The 17878-nt window shown below is 46.3% G+C and overlaps 1 protein-coding gene across 1 annotated transcript in view; it reads left to right on the forward strand.

The window, feature by feature from the left end:
* The first annotated feature begins 9442 nt into the window (after positions 1-9442).
* Positions 9443-17878, forward strand: part of pgrmc1 (progesterone receptor membrane component 1) — a 38597-nt gene continuing 30161 nt past the window's right edge. Inside the window, exon 1 of the mRNA XM_083639839.1 lies at positions 9443-9752. Coding sequence (XP_083495965.1) covers positions 9452-9752 — 301 coding nt within the window. The 5' untranslated portion in view covers positions 9443-9451. The remainder of the gene's footprint in view (positions 9753-17878) is intronic.

A 17878-nucleotide genomic window follows, 5' to 3' on the forward strand; every position in this document is an offset into this window, starting at 1 on the left:
CCAAGACCAAGGAGGTCATTGTGGATTACAGGAAGGGGAGAGAGACTCACCCCCAGTCACCATCAACAGCACAGTGGTGGAAAGGATGGACAGCTTCAAGTAGGCCTACCTGGGAGTCAACATCCACCAGGACCTGACGTGGGCCAGCCACACCGCCACTGTCATCAAAAAGGCCCAACAGTGACTACACAGACTCAGACGACTAAAGAAATTTGGCCTGAGGCCCAAAATCCTCGGGGACTTCTACAGAGGCACCATTGAGAGCCTGCTGACTGGCTGCTTCACTACCTGGTACGGGAACTGTACCACCATGGACCGCAAGGCGCTGAGAATGGTGAGGCGCGCAGCAGCCCAGCACGTGACAGGATGTGAGCTGCCAAAACTACAGGTTCTGTACACTCAGCGGTGCCTCAGGAAGTCCGGGAAGATCATCAAGGACACGACCCACCTGAACGACAGCCTGTTCTCCCTGCTGCCCTCAGGGAGAAGATACAGGGTCCTGAAGGCACGCACAAACCGTCTGCGGAATAGTTTCTTCCCACAGGCCACGAGACTCCTCAACAGATAACACACACGCACGCGCACACGCACACACACACACACACACACACACACACACACACACACACACACACACAGTAGCCTACACACATAGTGCAATAAACCTGTGTTATTGTCATTTGCACACTATTGGACACTTGTGGACACTGTAAACACTTTCATCTTATTCTATCTATTTAATACTTTATCACTTCTACTTTACTTTACTTCTACTTTTTTAAACTTTGCATGTCAAGAAAGTCGCAGTTTGTCGCCAAACTGTTGCACTAGAAGTTATAGATCAGAAAGATGTGCACTGTCGCCTAAGTGACGTCACTTTCTCTACCGGCAAAGCTGAAGACCGGCGACATACCACGAGCTTCCACAAGCTATGTAGTTTTTATACAAAACTAACCCCTACGTTTCAGTTTGAAGACAAACTGTGACTTTCTTGACATGCAAAGTTATTGTAGCGATGTGGGTTTGTCAGTAAACATGGGTTTGTTTAGTTGTCACGTTAGTCTGGGGTTGACATGTCTGTGGGGATTTACGGGGGTACGTAAAGGCAGCATACCAGCCAGTGGGTGTGGTGGAAGATAGGGGTTCACCTGTGATTGGCTGGGGGAAGGGGGAACGTGAACGGGAGAGCGTCAGCTCGTTGTTGTTGATGTGGGAAGCTGAGGGAATGCTGTGTGTGTGTTGGGAGCTGCGAAGCTAGGAGAAGCTAGCTGGGTTTGGGTGCGTGTTGTGGGGTGTTGTTTTTGGCGTGGACCACGGCTGACAGTGGTCCCCGGTTATAGCGATCCACAATAAAGTGCGGTGACAAGAACCTGACTGTTCGACTGCTTTGTGGGATTATTACATTATGTTTTAAATTGACAAAATTTGCGTTGGCACCCCGTGGCACAATTCAAACGGGATCAAAAAAGTAACCTTATTCTCCGTCCACCGCCATTCATATTTTTCACAGTGCTGGTACAGGGAGAAAGCAGGAAGTGACGTTTCACTTTGGCTCTCTATACCCCAAACTATGATTATCATTGAAGGGAAAAGCATTATTACTTATTTTGCATGTGAAGATAATTTATAGGACGAATCAGCGTGACGTCACTTGACACCCAGAAATGGCAACCCGCGGCAGTTAATAGTATGAACGTTAATATCTCAAAAACTATACATCACATCGCTTATATTTTGACATTCTGAGTGAGAGCAGAAGTAGCTCAAGAGTTTGATGTATAATAGGCCTACATGTCATGTTAAAGTTGTATGAACTGTCACCGTTTTTAAAATGTAAACAGAGTTAGACGGCTAGAGTCAGACACACACGCCTCGCGCCACTTGGGCTCCATAGGGTTCCATTGCCGTTCCCACCCAGTGAAGCGGTTTGTTTACCAATGCTGCTCGGCTGATCCCTCATATAGGCTTACACTATCAATAACCTTTTTATTCTATTACATTTCATATCCATAAAGCTAAATTCCTTAATTCAATCGCATCCTTTAAGCAGTTTCTAATTGAAATTAAGTGCATTGGAGTCTTAAACATATAGGCTAACTAATAGGACGAATCAGCGTGACATCACTTGCCACCCAGAAATGCGGAACCCCGCGGCAGTTAATAGTAGGCTATAACTATCACATTGCTTATATTTTGACATTCTGAGTGAGAGCAGAATTAGCTCAAGAGTTTGATGTAGGCTATAATACATGCATGTCATGTTAAAGTTGTGTGAACTACCTGTTGCAGTTTTTAAAATGTAAACAGAGTTAGCCGGTAGACTCAGACACACAAGCCTCAGACACACAAGCCTCGCGCCACTTGGGCTCCATAGGGTTCCATTGGGTTCCATTGCCGTTACCACCCAGTGACGCGGTTTGTTTACCAAAATGCTGCTCGGCTGAAACGCATGTCAGCGGTTACATTTTATTCTGAAATGTTTGTATGAAAATATATTTTTTCTTGTATTTTCTTTTCTTTCTTTCTTTGTTCATCGAAGAAACCTAGAATGAACCCGATTGGTCAAAAACAGTACACCGATGTCTTGGCGGCTGCAGTGATTGGTTCACTTCTCTTTCGCGCTGTAGTTTTTTTGATGCTTGTGCAGTGACTGCAGTCACTCCCGCATGATTTCTAACCCCACATAGGATAAGCAATAACCACGCCCTGTGGCGCCGGGATTGGCCAGGAGCAACACTGGAGGGCACGCAGCCCAGCGATTTCATGAACCAACTGAATAGCTCTTGAGAACGGACAGCGATTTCGAGAGCGGACATTGAAATTAATTATGGTCACCTTAGCATAGTAATAATAATAATAAGCATAATAATTGTAATCTACACAAGATTCAAGATTCAAGATTTTTATTGTCACTCCATGGTACAAGTATCACGTGTGAAATTCTTGTGCTGTGGACTCCGTTTACGACATAGTACAAATAGGCAACAAGCAATGAGCAATAGGCAATAAGAAATAGGCATCAATAAGCAATACTAAGCAGCAAGAGGCAATAAGGCAGAATAGCGATAAGACAAGTCAGTGGCATATTCATTGCACATAGGTGCACATGTCATGTGCATACGTTAGACGTGTTCAGACATTTTAAATTCGACGTATTTGACATACAGTGCAAATAGCATGTACCTTATTAAACATACAATTAAACATTAGGCATTGTGCATACGTTAAGACGTGTTCAGACATTTTAAATTCGACGTATGTGACATACAGGTGCAAATAGCATGTACCTTGTTAAACATACAATTAAACATTAGGCATACATAATGGTAGCAGCTGCAGTACGGTACGGTACGACTACTACACTATTTGTGTATGTTAAGGAGTCTCGTGGCCTGCGGGAAGAAACTGTTCCTCAAGCGATTTGTGCGTGCTTTTGGAACCCTGTATCTCCTCCCTGAGGGTAGCAGGGAGAACAGGCTGTTGTGGGGATGGTTTGTGTCTTTGATGATCTTCAGGGACCTCCTGAGGCACCGCTGGTTATACAGTTCATGCAGTTCTGGCAACTCGTCTCCTGTTACGTGCTAGGCTGCGCGCCTCACCCTCCGTAGCGCCCTGCGGTCCATGGTGGTACAGTTCCCGTACCAGGCGGTGAAGCAGCCAGTCAGCAGGCTTTCAATGGTGCCTCTGTAGAAGTCCCTGAGGATTTCTTTCCTTAGCCCAAATTTCTTCAGGCGCCTGAGTCCGTGTATTCGCTGTTGGGCCTTTTTGACCACAGTGGCGGTGTGGCCGGCCCAGGTCAGGTCCTGGTGGATGTTGACTCCCAGGTACTTGAAGCTGTCCACCCTTTCCACCACTGTGCCGTTGATGGTGATTGGGGGGTGTGCGCCCCCCCCTCTCCTGTAGTCCACAATGATCTCCTTGGTCTTGGAGACGTTCAGAGAGAGGTGGTTGTCCTGGCACCATTGTTCCAGGACCCTCACCTCCTCTCTGTAGGCCGTCTCGTCGCCCCCCGAGATCAGCCCCACGACTGCTGTGTCGTCTGCAAACTTCACGATGGTGTTTGAAGTTTGAGTCGCCACGCAGTCGTGGGTGTAGAGGTCGTACCAGAAGGGGCTGGAGACGCACCCCTGGGGCGCTCCTATGCTGATGGTCAGTGGGGAGGAGGTGAGGTTGCCCACCCTCACCACCTGGCGGCGGTCTGTCAGGAAGTCCAGGATCCAGTCGCACATCGCTGTGTTTAGTCCCAGGTCCCTGAGTTTGCTTACCAGCCTGGAGGGTACTATGGTGTTGAATGCTGAGCTGTAGTCCACGAACAGCATTCTTACATAGGTGTCCTTCCCCTCCAGGTGGGACAGGGCGGTGTGGAGCACGTGTGCTACTGCATCCGCTGTGCTCCTGTTGGGGCGGTATGCAAACTGTAGCGGGTCGTGGTCCGGGGGGAGTGTGGGGCGGATCTTTGATATGACCAGCTTTTCAAGGCACTTGCTGGCTATTGGCGTGAGGGCTATTGGGCGCCAGTCGTTGAGGCTGGTCACTTTTTGCTGTTTGGGAATGGGGATGATTGTTGCTGCCTTGAAGCAGGAGGGAACTCGTCGGAGGGAGAGAGACTGGTTGAAGATGTCTGTGTATACGGCTGGCAGCTGGTGGGCGCAGGCCTTGAGGACCCGCCCGGGGATGCCGTCCGGGCCGGCCGCCTTGCGTGGGTTGATACGCAGGAACGACCGGCACACTTCGTCCTCAGTGATGGTGAGAGGGCGGTCTGGATCTGTGGGGGTTGGGAGGTGGGGGGGGGGGGTGGTGGTTAGGTGGGAATGGGAGGGGGTGGGGGTGCTGAGGGGTGGGGGGGGGAGGGGAGGAGGGGTTTTGGTGGGGGCGGGGAGAGGAGGGAGGGTGGTGGTCGGGGGGGGAGGGAGGAAGGGTGGTAGGGGGGCGGAGGGGGGGGGTGATGAGGGGTGAGAGGGGGGAGAGGTGGCAGGGGGGGAGGGGAGGAGGGGGGGGGGTGATGGGGGGATGGAGGTGGCGGGGGGGGGGAGGAGAGGGGAGGAGGAGGGGTGGTGGGGGGGAGGAGAGGGTGGGAGGTGATGGGGGGGAGGAGAGTGGGAGAGGGGGGGGAGAGGGGGGGGAGGAGGGGAGGCGCTCTGGCAGAGGGGTCGAACCTAGCGTAGAACGCGTTGAGTTCGTCCGGTAGGGTGGGTGACGTGCTGGGGTTCTGTCGTTTCACCTCTTTGAAGTCTGTAGCAGCATGGAGACCTCTCCACAGGTGTCTGGGGTTGTTGGTGTCCAGTTTTGACTCCAGCTGCCTTCCATAATCTCTCTGTGCTTTTTTAATAGCGGTCCGGAGGGCATATTGTGCCTGCTTGTATTGTTCTGGTGTGCCTGAACTGAAGGCGGTGGCGTGTAGGGCAGCCCTGACGTCGCTGTTGACCCAGGGTTTTTGGTTTGGCATTATTTTGACCATCTTTGTGGGGACTATGTCGTTGGTGCACTTCTTTATAAAGCATGACACCATCTCTGCGTACGCGCCCAGGTCTCCCGCCGCTTTGAACTCCTCCCATGCTACTTGGTCAAAACAGTCCCTCAGGATGTCGTCTGATTTGTCTGACCAGCAGTGGGCGGTTCGGAATGCCGGGGGCTGTTTTTTCAGTTTGTGTTGGTACCTGGGCACCAGCAGGATGGAGGCGTGGTCTGATTTGCCGAAAGGTGGGCGGGGTACAGCCTTGTAGCCATGGCGGATATTTGTGTAGCATTTATCCAGTGTATTTTTGCCTCGGGTGGGGAAATGGACATGCTGGTACAGCGTGGGCATTCTAACTCTCAGGTTTGCCCTGTTAAAATCACCAGTCACCACCAGGGCCATTTCCGGTTGTTTTGCCTCCTGTGCGCTGATCGCTCGTTGCAGCTCCTTCAGTGCGACCATGGCGTTTGCTTGTGGAGGGACGTATACCCCCATTACGGTTACTGTCGTGAATTCTCGTGGACTCCAGAACGGCACGCATTGAAGCATTACATATTCAAGGTCCTCCGAGCAGTATCTCCCAATGACTGTGATGTTTACGCTCCAGTTTACGTTAATCATTAGACAAACGCCCCCTCCCTTCATCTTACCGGATCGTTCGTTTCTGTCTCCTCTGAATACACTGAATCCTGGTAACGCGATAGAATGGTCCGTTGTGTCAGGAGTAAGCCAGGTTTCCGTTAGGCACAGAACGTTACATCGCGCTATGTCTTTTTGGTATTTTGCGCGCGCTCTTAGTTCACAAAGCTTGTTTTCCAAAGATTGGACATTTGCCAGGAGGATGCTGGGCAGAGGTGGCTTGTCCGCGCATCTTCTTAAGCGGGCGAGTATCCCTCCTCGCTTACCTCTCCTCCGGTGCTGTTTTACGAGTTCAGGAAATTCCATAAAGTCGTGTTTTTGTACACAATCTACAAAAACATGCAATAATATAAACAGTGTTGTGTTCACGTTCATAGCTCATATAATATAATGTATCATATCGGAAATTCCATAAAGTCGTGTTTTTGTACACAATCTACAAAAACATGCAATAATATAAACAGTGTTGTGTTCACGTTCATAGCTCATATAATATAATGTATTGTAGCGTTTCAGGTAATCCAAGAATTACCTGTAATGTGATGTGCAATAGAAGTGTCTAGATCGCAGCTAGGAACTGATGTGTGTGGGTGTGTTCCTAGGGGGAAGGGGATATATGTGACCAGCGGCCGGGGCGGAGGCCAGTCAGGCTATGCGAGGGAGCTGACCGGGTGGTTGCAGAGCTAGCAGCGAAGCTAGCTGCTAGGAGCTATATTGTGAAGACAAGAATAAAAAGCCTGTACCAACTTCAAGTCTCCAGTTCCTTGGACGAATACCCACTTTGTTACATTGGTGTCAGACAGTAAAGCGGTAACGCCTCTGATTCGGCCGAGAGGGGAGAGGGTGAGAAGGAACGGCAAAAGAGACGGGTGGTGCGGCTTTTTGGCTCTAGATCTAGCGCTAGTAAGTTAGCTACCAGGGGTGCTAACTGCTAACTGCTAGCTGCTAAAACCACGTGCGATGGTGCGCGGAGAATGGCCATCGGTGAACGGAAGGAAAGGAGAGCTGACGGCGGGGATCAGCTCGATGCTGGCGGGCATGGAGGCCCGTGTGTTGAGAGAGGTCGGACGGCTGGTGGAAGAGACTCCTGCCTGGGCAGTAGAGGTGATGCGGGCGCTGCGAGAAGTCATGCAGCGAGTGGACTTGATGAGCGCGGAGGTAATGCAGCGGGGAGAGCGGCTGGAGGAGCCACAGAAGAGACTGTGTTGGACCTGCAGAGAGCCGGGCCACGTGGCGAGGTGGTGCCGAGGCGGTTCCGGGAGACGGACCGGGTATGCGGGACAACGACATGGACAGCAGGGAGCCTGCTGGGCATGTAGCGCGATCGGACATCTAGCCAGAGAGTGTCCAGAGGCTGTCGGAGATCGGGGGGCAGCGGGAGAAGAGAGACGTGCAGGCGGCGGACAGGTGAGACTCTGCTGGACTTGCCAGTCACCGGAGCACTTGGCCAGGGACTGCACTGAGAGTGTGGAGGCCGGAGGTGAGACGCAGGCTGGGAAGAGCATGAGCAGCCGGGGAGAAGAGAACGTGGTGACGGATAGGAGAACGGTGCTGCAGGGGAACAGCCAGAGGGAAGAGAGGGACATCGTCTGCAGCGTTGTTACAGTCGGGAGAGCGACGCTCGTGTCTCCGAGTGAGCGAGAGGGGTTACCGCCGGGGGAACCGGCCCAGCCTAACCGCTATACACCCCCTAACGTTGCACTGCGGAGAGCCGAGGGGAAGATCGACGCCGGTGGTGTTCGCTCTGCTGTCCTCAACCCTGGAGGAGGGGGACGGAAAAACGAGCGGAGAGCCGAGGGGAAGATCGACGCCGGTGGTGTTCGCTCTGCTGTCCTCAACCCTGGAGGAGGGGGACGGAAAAACGAGCGAGTGCGAGGCCGGGAGGACGACGCCAGGGTCAGCTGGAGAGTCGACGGGCGCGAGTGGAGACCGGAGGACGAGGATGTCGATCCGGTGCTCGTTCGTGCATTTGGCTACTGGAACAAACAAAAGGGGGGCTTGTGTTTAAAAGAAAGCTAAGGTAAATGTGGGTTGAATTGAAATGTGTGAAAAAGAAGGAAATAATGAAAACTAGACATTATGGAGTGCCTAATGGGAAACTAGACATTATGGGGGTACCTAATGGAAAACTAGACATTACGGAGTACCTAATGAAAAACTGGACATTATGACGGGGGTGCTGAAAAGAAAAGACTGGTTGTTGGGGAATTATAATTTGATGTGGTGATGGGAAAAATGTTGTGTTGGGTGTGTTTTGGTACAGGGGGATGTGTGTGGGTTGTGCATGTCGCGTGGAAGCGACATTAAAGTTGGGTGGGGGAAATGTAGCGTTTCAGGTAATCCAAGAATTACCTGTAATGTGATGTGCAATAGAAGTGTCTAGATCGCAGCTAGGAACTGATGTGTGTGGGTGTGTTCCTAGGGGGAAGGGGATATATGTGACCAGCGGCCGGGGCGGAGGCCAGTCAGGCTATGCGAGGGAGCTGACCGGGTGGTTGCAGAGCTAGCAGCGAAGCTAGCTGCTAGGAGCTATATTGTGAAGACAAGAATAAAAAGCCTGTACCAACTTCAAGTCTCCAGTTCCTTGGACGAATACCCACTTTGTTACAGTATCATATCGTTAATTTCAAGCTCAATTCTTACCCAGAGAAAAGGTACAGCACTGAAAATGTAATAAGCAATAGTTTTTTAAACATCTTTATTTTAAAAGATGAAAAACCCCAGGTGCTTTAGTCCCAACCTTCAATGCTCCTGGCCAATCCCGGCGCCAGAACTGCATCGCGTCTTCAAGCGCCCAGCTCCAAGGCCGCGCCCCTTTTTAGGGGAAACCCACCATAGTAAACGACGGTACAAGAAGCCGAAACCACTTCAAACAAACTATTTAAAACGGTTTAATTTGATAGAGATATGCCGAAGAGTTGCTGTGTTGTTATAGTTTCACTAACAATAAAAAAAAAAAAAACTGGTCTGCGATAGGGTAGGCGACGGCGTGACACCGTCAATGTGGACGATGCATGTAACCTGGTGGAAACTGGATACAGCGTTCATATAAGGCAAGTACCTCGTGTCGATGTATCTTGCGCATTCTATGGCCGGCCGAGTTTAAATATATTGTCATGTCATGGTGTCTTTGGGTCATTTATAAAGGAAATGAATTCTGTTATTTTTCTATAGATGTTTTGGGTACTGCTATTTTACATTGAAGTCAACGCGAGTGGCTTGTGTTATCCCCCAAAAAGGGGCGCGGCCTTGACGCTTTGGATGTGCAGTTCTGGTCGGGTTAGAAATCACGCGTCACGTCACTCCCACCCCATGCTCCCAACCAAACTCCACACAGACAGAGACAGAGAAAGCAACATGGCGGACGCAGAGGGAAGCAGCGAGCAAACTTCTGCTGGTGGCATTTTCCAGGAGATCTTCACCTCTCCGCTGAACCTGAGCCTGCTGGGCTTGTGTATCTTCCTCCTGTACAAGATCCTCCGCGGGGAGCAGCATGTGGAGCTGGGCGAGGTGGAGAAGCCTCTGCCCAAGATGAAGAAGAAAGACTTCACCTTACCCGAGCTCCAGCCCTACGACGGGCTGCAGAACCCCAGGATCCTCATGGCTGTCAACGGGAAAGTGTTTGACGTGACTCGAGGGAAGAAGTTTTACGGGCCAGGTAACGTTTACGAAGCTTCGGTTAACGTGGTTTTGAGATATTGTATTTGTTTTAATTGAATGCATCGTTAGCGATAACTCAAAACTACGCAGAAACAGCAGTGTTTGTTTCGCGTTTAGAAAATATATTACGTGCACTCTCCAACAGCAAAGTGGCCCGGTGGTTGTATGCAGTGTTTCATCGTCTGATACCGATGCAGAAACGTTATATGTCGTGTTTAAGCGTTCAGTTATTTGTCAGTTACTGTTTTGCATAACTTTGACACACTTAGTTACTCCTACCGCCACACCCCTTCTCTGTTTTTATGAATTAGAAATGAGACATTAGACATTAGAAATGAGAAAATAAAGTGTAGAAGCAAGGTCAAGTCAGACTCCTCTTCTCACTGTGAATGGGTCCACAGTTTATCAGTTTACCTTGGTCCAGGATTTCTACTTCGATACCGATACCCAGGAAAATATCGATACTCGATACCATTTTCGATACCACGCGGCGGGATGACAACACATCAAGAGGCATAAAAAATAAACAAAGACAGATGGAGGGACAGATGCACGCTTCTCCATAATCTAGACCTGATCAATTAAAAACCTAGTCATCAGCCTATCATAACAAGTCAGATTACACCTGCTCTAGTCATCAGCCTGGCTGTCAAAGTTAACGTGATAATAACGCGTTAACGCAAATTCCTTTTAACGCCACTATTTTTTAACGCGCGATTAACGCATGCACTTTCTGTGATGTTTGAGCCTTGGTCCGCCCTGTAGTTTTGTAAAGCAGAAGCAAACCTCCGTGAGGAGCAGAAAAGGAGGAAGAAAAGGGTATAATGGCAAGTTCAGCTTCAAGTAGGGTGAGCAGATGTCCTGCTTTGTGCGGGACTGCACAGCATTTTCATGACTTTTCACACTCCTGCAAATTGAGATGTCGTCCGAGACTGGGAGTGAGTGAGGCGGGGAGAGAGCGCACCCTTGCCCACCAGCTACGGCTAGTTAACTAGTCTTGCCAGCCAGACTACTCGTTAAGAGACTTACACTGCAGTCTCAGAGATGCGTGAGTATTCTAACTACAGTGTAGCAATAATAACAATAGCCTACCAAAGGCCAATTGCATACTAGTACGATACTACCCATATTCTTTGCACAAACACAAAGCTCTCCAATGTTGTTCGGCACAATTAAGACAGCCTCAAATCTCAACAGCATCCAGTCTTTGAGATTTAGTCTTTATTTGCCGATATTTACTGTAGTCTTCACTAGCCTAACACTGCTGCTATATTACAAAAGACATTTATAAATGCCATTCTAATCTGTGCTGTTAGTTTGTTTTGTTCAGATTAGGCGATGGGCCCAGCCGGCGTATCTGCTTTAGTTATTAAAAGCAATGATCCTCATCGAGGGAGAACCCAGCCCTCTAAAGTTGCGAATATTATTTTCATCTTAATCAGATTCCGTTTGTTGCCACTCGCAAATTGTACGAGCCTTTCCAAAACCAGAGTTTAAAGTACGTTACATTTGCAGGCAAATGCTGCGACCTACTGGCCGGTAGAACCAATAGCACACCAAGATACTGTTGGAGGGACGTCATTGACCTATCAGAGTTCGTTACGTTATCATACGGCTCTACTCTTCCTCCCCGAGACGAGTTGGACACAACAAACAAAACAACATGATATATAGCAGCAGCTGCATCACTATACATTTGAGCGTAAGTATTAATGGTTTGCAACTTGTTTGTGTTGTACAGCATTTTGTTCAAACATATGGTGACGTTGAATCAGTGTTAGCTTTAGCGCTAGTTAGCTAGCACACGCTAGAATGGGCCTGCATAGCCATTTCTAACTAGCTAGTTTTTCTCGAATTGATATAACGTTAGCATGGAACCATCTCGCTTTGACAGTGGGGAGATGATGTTAGCTTTTAGGTTGATACTAAACCTTCAGATCTTTACTACCTAACATCAGAAAAGCTAGTCACAATGCAGGCTGCAAACTCACCGTTAGCGTTAGGTGACAGCTTAGGGTAAGGTGACAGCAAACTTTTCATACCAAAATAGGAGGATTTCTGAGTCGTTTGATTTCTGCCCTGGTATCTGTCACCTTTTTCACTCTCCATGACTTTGCATCCCTGAATATGAAGTCAGTTAGATTTATGGATCACTGCACCAAAACTTCTGATATGCATACATGAACCACCATCATTCAGTCAGTCAGTCAATTAATCAACAACTGTATTAATCCAACTCGTTTTGAATAGTTTGTTGATGTAACAAATAGTAACATAAAAAGCAGATACACCAAATAGCTCAAATGTGAAAGAGAATCTATAAATGTTGATAAATGAAGATGGCTGTGAACCCAAAATAAAAATAATTACAATATTGTGACCCAGAGTTTAACTAAACTTCTGTGGGCACTGGACAGGGCTCTGCTAAGCACTGCAGTGTATGAGATTAAAAAGTGACTTCTTCTGTTTTCTTTGCAGGTATATTTCCACCAATTCCAATGGATCTGTGTCCTGTCAGAACCCTCAACTGCAGTGTCCTGCAATACAGAACCATCTAGGTCACACATGGGCCGGACCCGGCCCCTGGACCATCTCAATCCGGCACCCAACGTCCTCAAAGGAAAACAAAACAATGCACAAAAAGTCAATAAAAGACAGCATCACGTTAATAAATCTAATCCGCTACAGCCATTTGATTTGTATCACTATGATATCAGGAGATTAACAGGAGAAATTACCAATCACAGCGGGAGAGAGGGTTACAAATAGAGAGACCCCCATGAAAATCAGGAGTGTTGGCAGTTATCAGTCCAATGTGTTGCACTTCGCTTACTTTATATTATGTAAGTTAGTATGGCCCTCTGGAAAAAAAATGTCCCACCCCTGATCTAGGTTGATAGACTTTCAGATATCAAGTATCTTGGTCAACAGGCTGGCATAAGTAATGTCTCTTATAATGATCATTAAAACTGATTTGGTGACACAAAGTATTTAACACTGTTTCATTATTTGCATCATCAAACATAGCTGCTATCAAGAGGTTTTGAGGTGTCTTCAGTGACCAGCTTACTGTACCAGGTCACTCTTACCAGAAGTGACTACGCTGTTGTCTGTTAGCCAAATATATTTCCAGGCTGTTAGATTATAGATTATCTGACATCAGCCATCTTGATAGATATTCCACAGTCATTGTTTTAATTTTGCAGAGTTGTTGGCTGATTTGTTCTCTCTTTAGTTGAGATGTTTTGCATGAACTGTAATACCATCTGATATTTTCAGTGTTCCTGCAAAAAAAATCATCCACAATTCATTTAAACAGATGGACATTTGCTGGTCTCAGTTCATTTATTTTCACGGCTCAAACCTTCAGATTTGTTGAAATACTTGATCTATAGAAGTTAAAATAAAAAGACTGCATAGGAGTTATGAGTGCAATCTGTTTCTTTTGTTTACAACTTAGAACACACTACAAAACATGAAAAGCCACTTTTGCCTGCTCCTTGGTTGACCGTGCAGATGTATAAACATGACAATTAAGCAAAGAAGTGATTTTATATTTAAACTGAGGTTCTAATTACATTTGAAGACCCAGACAGTAGTCTACATCATGATAGCAGAAACGGGCAGCTACAGATGCACTCATTTGGCTTCCATCAGGTCATCCTGTCATTGAAGGTTGGAGGCAGTAGATTCTTGCAGACAACAGTGAGCCATGTCAGCCTGGTTTTGCAGCATGTCAGATTTTCAAACCTGTCCAACAAATCAATATAAAATATCAAACAATGTTGCTGCCTGTCCAAAAATCTATAAGTAAGTCACATTGGTTAATTTTAAGTAATTTTAATTAAAATGTTTGTGTTATTAATACAAATGTAACGTTACTCTAGATTAGAGACTAGTGAGCAGATTACTAAAATATACTGTAGTTGAGGTAATAGCCACATTTTTTAAATGAGGTTGATAGTTTACCCAACTAATTTACCAACCATTACACCCCTGCCTGTAACGTTAGTTAAATATGCTGGCTGCTGTTTATTATGTTGGTATTTCTAATATAGTTAATCACAATAGCTAGCGTTTTAGTCCAAGTGACAGACCAAGGGAAGCATAGCCTACAGACTGATCAGTTAGTGCTCATAAACTACTAGCGTTGTACTGCATTGACTAGCTCACAAAAGTTGCTAATGAAATAAACAGACTTTGAAAGGGGTAACGTTAGTTGTAAGGGCAAATTTACCAAAGAACTTAGCATAAATTAGTATTTTATCTGGCGTGGCGTGCCCCACTTCCAAGCCACCAGAAGCTGCCGAACCTTCACAACTGACGTCACGTCTTAACACCGAATTGCTGGCTAAGTTAATATTATATAAATTAATACAAATCATAGTAAAGTGCCACTGAAAATCATTCCAAAAAGTTAACAGCGTGTGATGTTGTGGTGTTTGGATTTGACAGTAACCAGGAACTACAAGAGCAACGTGAACCACGTGATACTTTTCCAAGCCCGCTATTGGATGATAAGTACAAATACGTCATGCATGGGGGACCCTAAACATAGCTGTCTGCTCTCTTTACCGGAGAAAATGCAAGTTGACAGAGTTAGCGATCACAAAATATGGCAAGAAAGAACGGGTGGCAACAAATTTATTTTCATTTGTTGAGACATGTCTCAGTTGTTAATAAAGGACTGGGTTTTCCCTCGGTAGGGATCGTTTAAGTGCACGAAATCTCCGCTGGCCCCGCCGCCTAGATGAACCAGTAGCCTGTATGCTTCTACTTCAGTATACAGTATGGTTCAGCATGCACACCCTTGAGGTTATTCTGAAGAATATTCTGGACAGTATTTGTCATTGTTCCAATAATAATAAACATATCCGCATAAAGCAAGCATATTCGTCTACTCCCATGTTGATAAGAGTATTAAAAACTGGAAAAATATCGGTTTAAGGTAGATTTAGAACAGATTAAAAATTTTGCAATTAATTTGCGATTAATCGTGATTAACTATGGACAATCATGCGATTAATCGCGATTAAATATTTTAATCGATTGAGAGCCCTAATATATATATATATATATATATATATATATATATATATTGGCCAGCAGAAGTAGATATTATTTATCGGTTATCGTATCGGTTGAAAAAATTCATATCGTGCATCACAAAAAAGCTACTCAGTTACAGTAAGGAGAAAATGTAGACAGTAATTTCCACCCTTGGTTATCTTTATAGTGTAAAGGTCATTTTAAGGCTTGTATTGTTAAACCTTGACACTGGATGTTGTGTTTCCATTTGACGCTCTTATCTAGAGAGAGAGAGAAAGAGAGGGAGAAGTTTGTGTTGCTGAAGGACACTTTAAACAGGACAGGACAAATTGTCTGTTGCAGAAATCAAAACTGTGTCACCTTTAGGGCTGTACCGGAATATTCGGATATTCAGGTATTTGTTCGTTGGGTAGGTATTCGGTTTCCAAATGAGGTATTTGGATTAAAAAAAAAAAAAAAGTGGCTGCCCACTAAGATTACATGCAGACTCAGAGGACAATTTTTTATATACGGTATGCGAGTACTGAGAATTTACAATAAAATAAATAATCCTGTAGGGAGTAAGTGGGTTCTGTCTGTTTCTCTGTCTGCGATTTTTGTCCCACATTGTGAGATTTGTGATGATTTTGGTCAGTAATGATGTCACTGATGATGTCACAATGTCTATGACATCATCAGTGATGTCACTCGAGCACTTGATGTCATCATTCATGGTCTCTCGAGTAATTGTGATGTCACTGATGATGTCACAGTGTCTATGACATCGTCAGTGATGTCACTCGAACAATTGTAATGTTATACATCAGATCGGCAATACGTCATAGGGGGCACATGTTACCGCGTTCCTGCCCTCTTTTAGGGGGAAAACCAGTGGCCAACACAATGGAGAAATGTATGAGGCCAGTCCTGAAATGTCATTCTCTCGAAAGGCCGGAGGGGGCGCACGTCACGGTCCGGAAGTGACGTCACGTACATTGGCCTCAATGAAAAAATGAACCGACTTCTCTCTCGGTCTGTGTCTTGAATAAACATTTTATGAATGAGTTTATGGTCTGAATTAGAGATGCAGCGGTATGAGTTTTTGACGGTATGATAACCTTGGACAAAAATTTCACGGTATCACGGTATCGCGGACCTTTATGTGTTATTGTGAAATCTGGCAACAAAAAAATAGCCTACATTTTTTTGTTTGTTATTGAACTATTTATTTCATCTAATTAACGTATGTAAAACTAAAACACACATGCTTATCTTTTGTCAAATCGGATTGGACACTGGACATAAATGTTTCAATGTTACTGTGCACACACACACACACACACACACACACACACACACACACACACACACACACACACACACACACACACACACACACACACACTTTTATTTGTATCCAAAAGTACTGTAGGGCAAATATTAGAGATCCAGATATTTTGGAAGAAAGTAGCAGTGCAGACACTGGATGCATGTGCTGTAAGCACAGGAGAAATAGTGTAGCGCATTGCTAGCTTATAATGGATCCAAGCAGACATAATGTAAACACACACACACTTCTGCCTCTCTGTGCGTCACACACACACACACACACACACACACACACACCTCTGCCTCTTATTTAATGACTGTTGTTACTTCTCTTCAGTGCAATACGCCGGCATAAGACGTTCGCTCAGTCAAGTAACGTTATCGTTAGTTAGAGCAAAGACAGCTGAGTGCTAATTAGCCATGTTATGTTATCGATAACGTTAGCCTATGACAGTGTTTATTTTACGTTCATCCTCCTGCCGGTGGAAATGGTTTATGTCCGACACGATGTATGATGACGCAAGACGTTTAACGTACCTTGAATTTGGCAAATAAGGACGGGTGTTGTTCCTGCAGATGTGCTGATTCATGTTTGAGGTATTTCCCCCTCTAATCCTCCCTGGCCGTCCCTGCTTTTACCGAAATATTCCCACACACCGCGGAGTTTGTCTTTTTCGACAGGGCCGCGGCCCACCGCCCGGGGGAACGTTCTGGGGATTCTCCTTCAGCAGCCATTATCACGTTGAATTACAATAGGCTACGCACGGGAGTAAACGATTGAGTTGATGACTTCTTGACGATCACAGCTACACTGATTGCTGAGACTGGGCAGCTGGGGGGAGGGGCCGCGTAACTGCACTCTGTCTGGGCACTTTCTCTCTCAGGGGGAAACAGGTGATACCGTGGGGAAGGTATGACGGCAAAACTTAGTGGTTTTGATACCGTGACTTTTTGAAACCGAGGTATACCTTCAAACCGGAAACCGCTGCATCCCTAGTCTGAATAAACAATTTCAAGTCTTTTTCATGCTCTCATGGGCTCCGTTTTCTAAATTATGGTCCCATTTAGAGTAAAAGAGGCGATAAAAAAGACAAACTTTTGGGGCAAGGTTTCCTTGATTGACACCAGCCACAGCAAACTAGATGATCCCAACCACAGCACAGCCAGTTGCCAAGGCAGGCTAGCTAGCCTAGCAACGTAGCCATAGATTAAAAGTAAAGTACCAGAAACAGCATTATCTTTATGATCTTTTAATGATGTTAGTAGACACAGGTAACAGTATAGATCCCCGTTATGAGGTCAGTTTATCAAAATAACACCTATATCGAAATCGGATTTTAGCGGACGGGCAGCGACCATACAAGCCGGGGCTTCAGGGCTGATCACCTGTACCCTGTACTACGAAGCTAGTTTAACAGATCCGCGATAAGTCCCTTTGATCTGGTTTGACTGAACAGGATCAAAGCTATCTAGTTAACTGATACTACGACGCTGGTTTTCTACTAGGTAAGTGGACCTGGGATCTGCCTGTGCACGCGCACGTTTTTCGCTCGTGCACAGGCGCGCGTCCACGCGAAAGAGGTGCGCTAGCCAATCACATTATGAACAGCTGAGTTGATCCACGCCCACACCCATTTCCACACCCATTTCCTCATTCAGCGCAGCCACAGTGTGATCAGAGATTTTTGCGGATATTTAATGTATCCGCGATTTAATGTCAGAATGAAAATCCGCGTTGGATAGTCTGCTGAAGGGCTGTCTAAAGCA

The sequence above is a fragment of the Poromitra crassiceps genome (assembly GCF_964638095.1).
Source record: "Poromitra crassiceps genome assembly, chromosome: 1".
In the NCBI taxonomy this organism is placed as follows: domain Eukaryota; kingdom Metazoa; phylum Chordata; class Actinopteri; order Beryciformes; family Melamphaidae; genus Poromitra; species Poromitra crassiceps.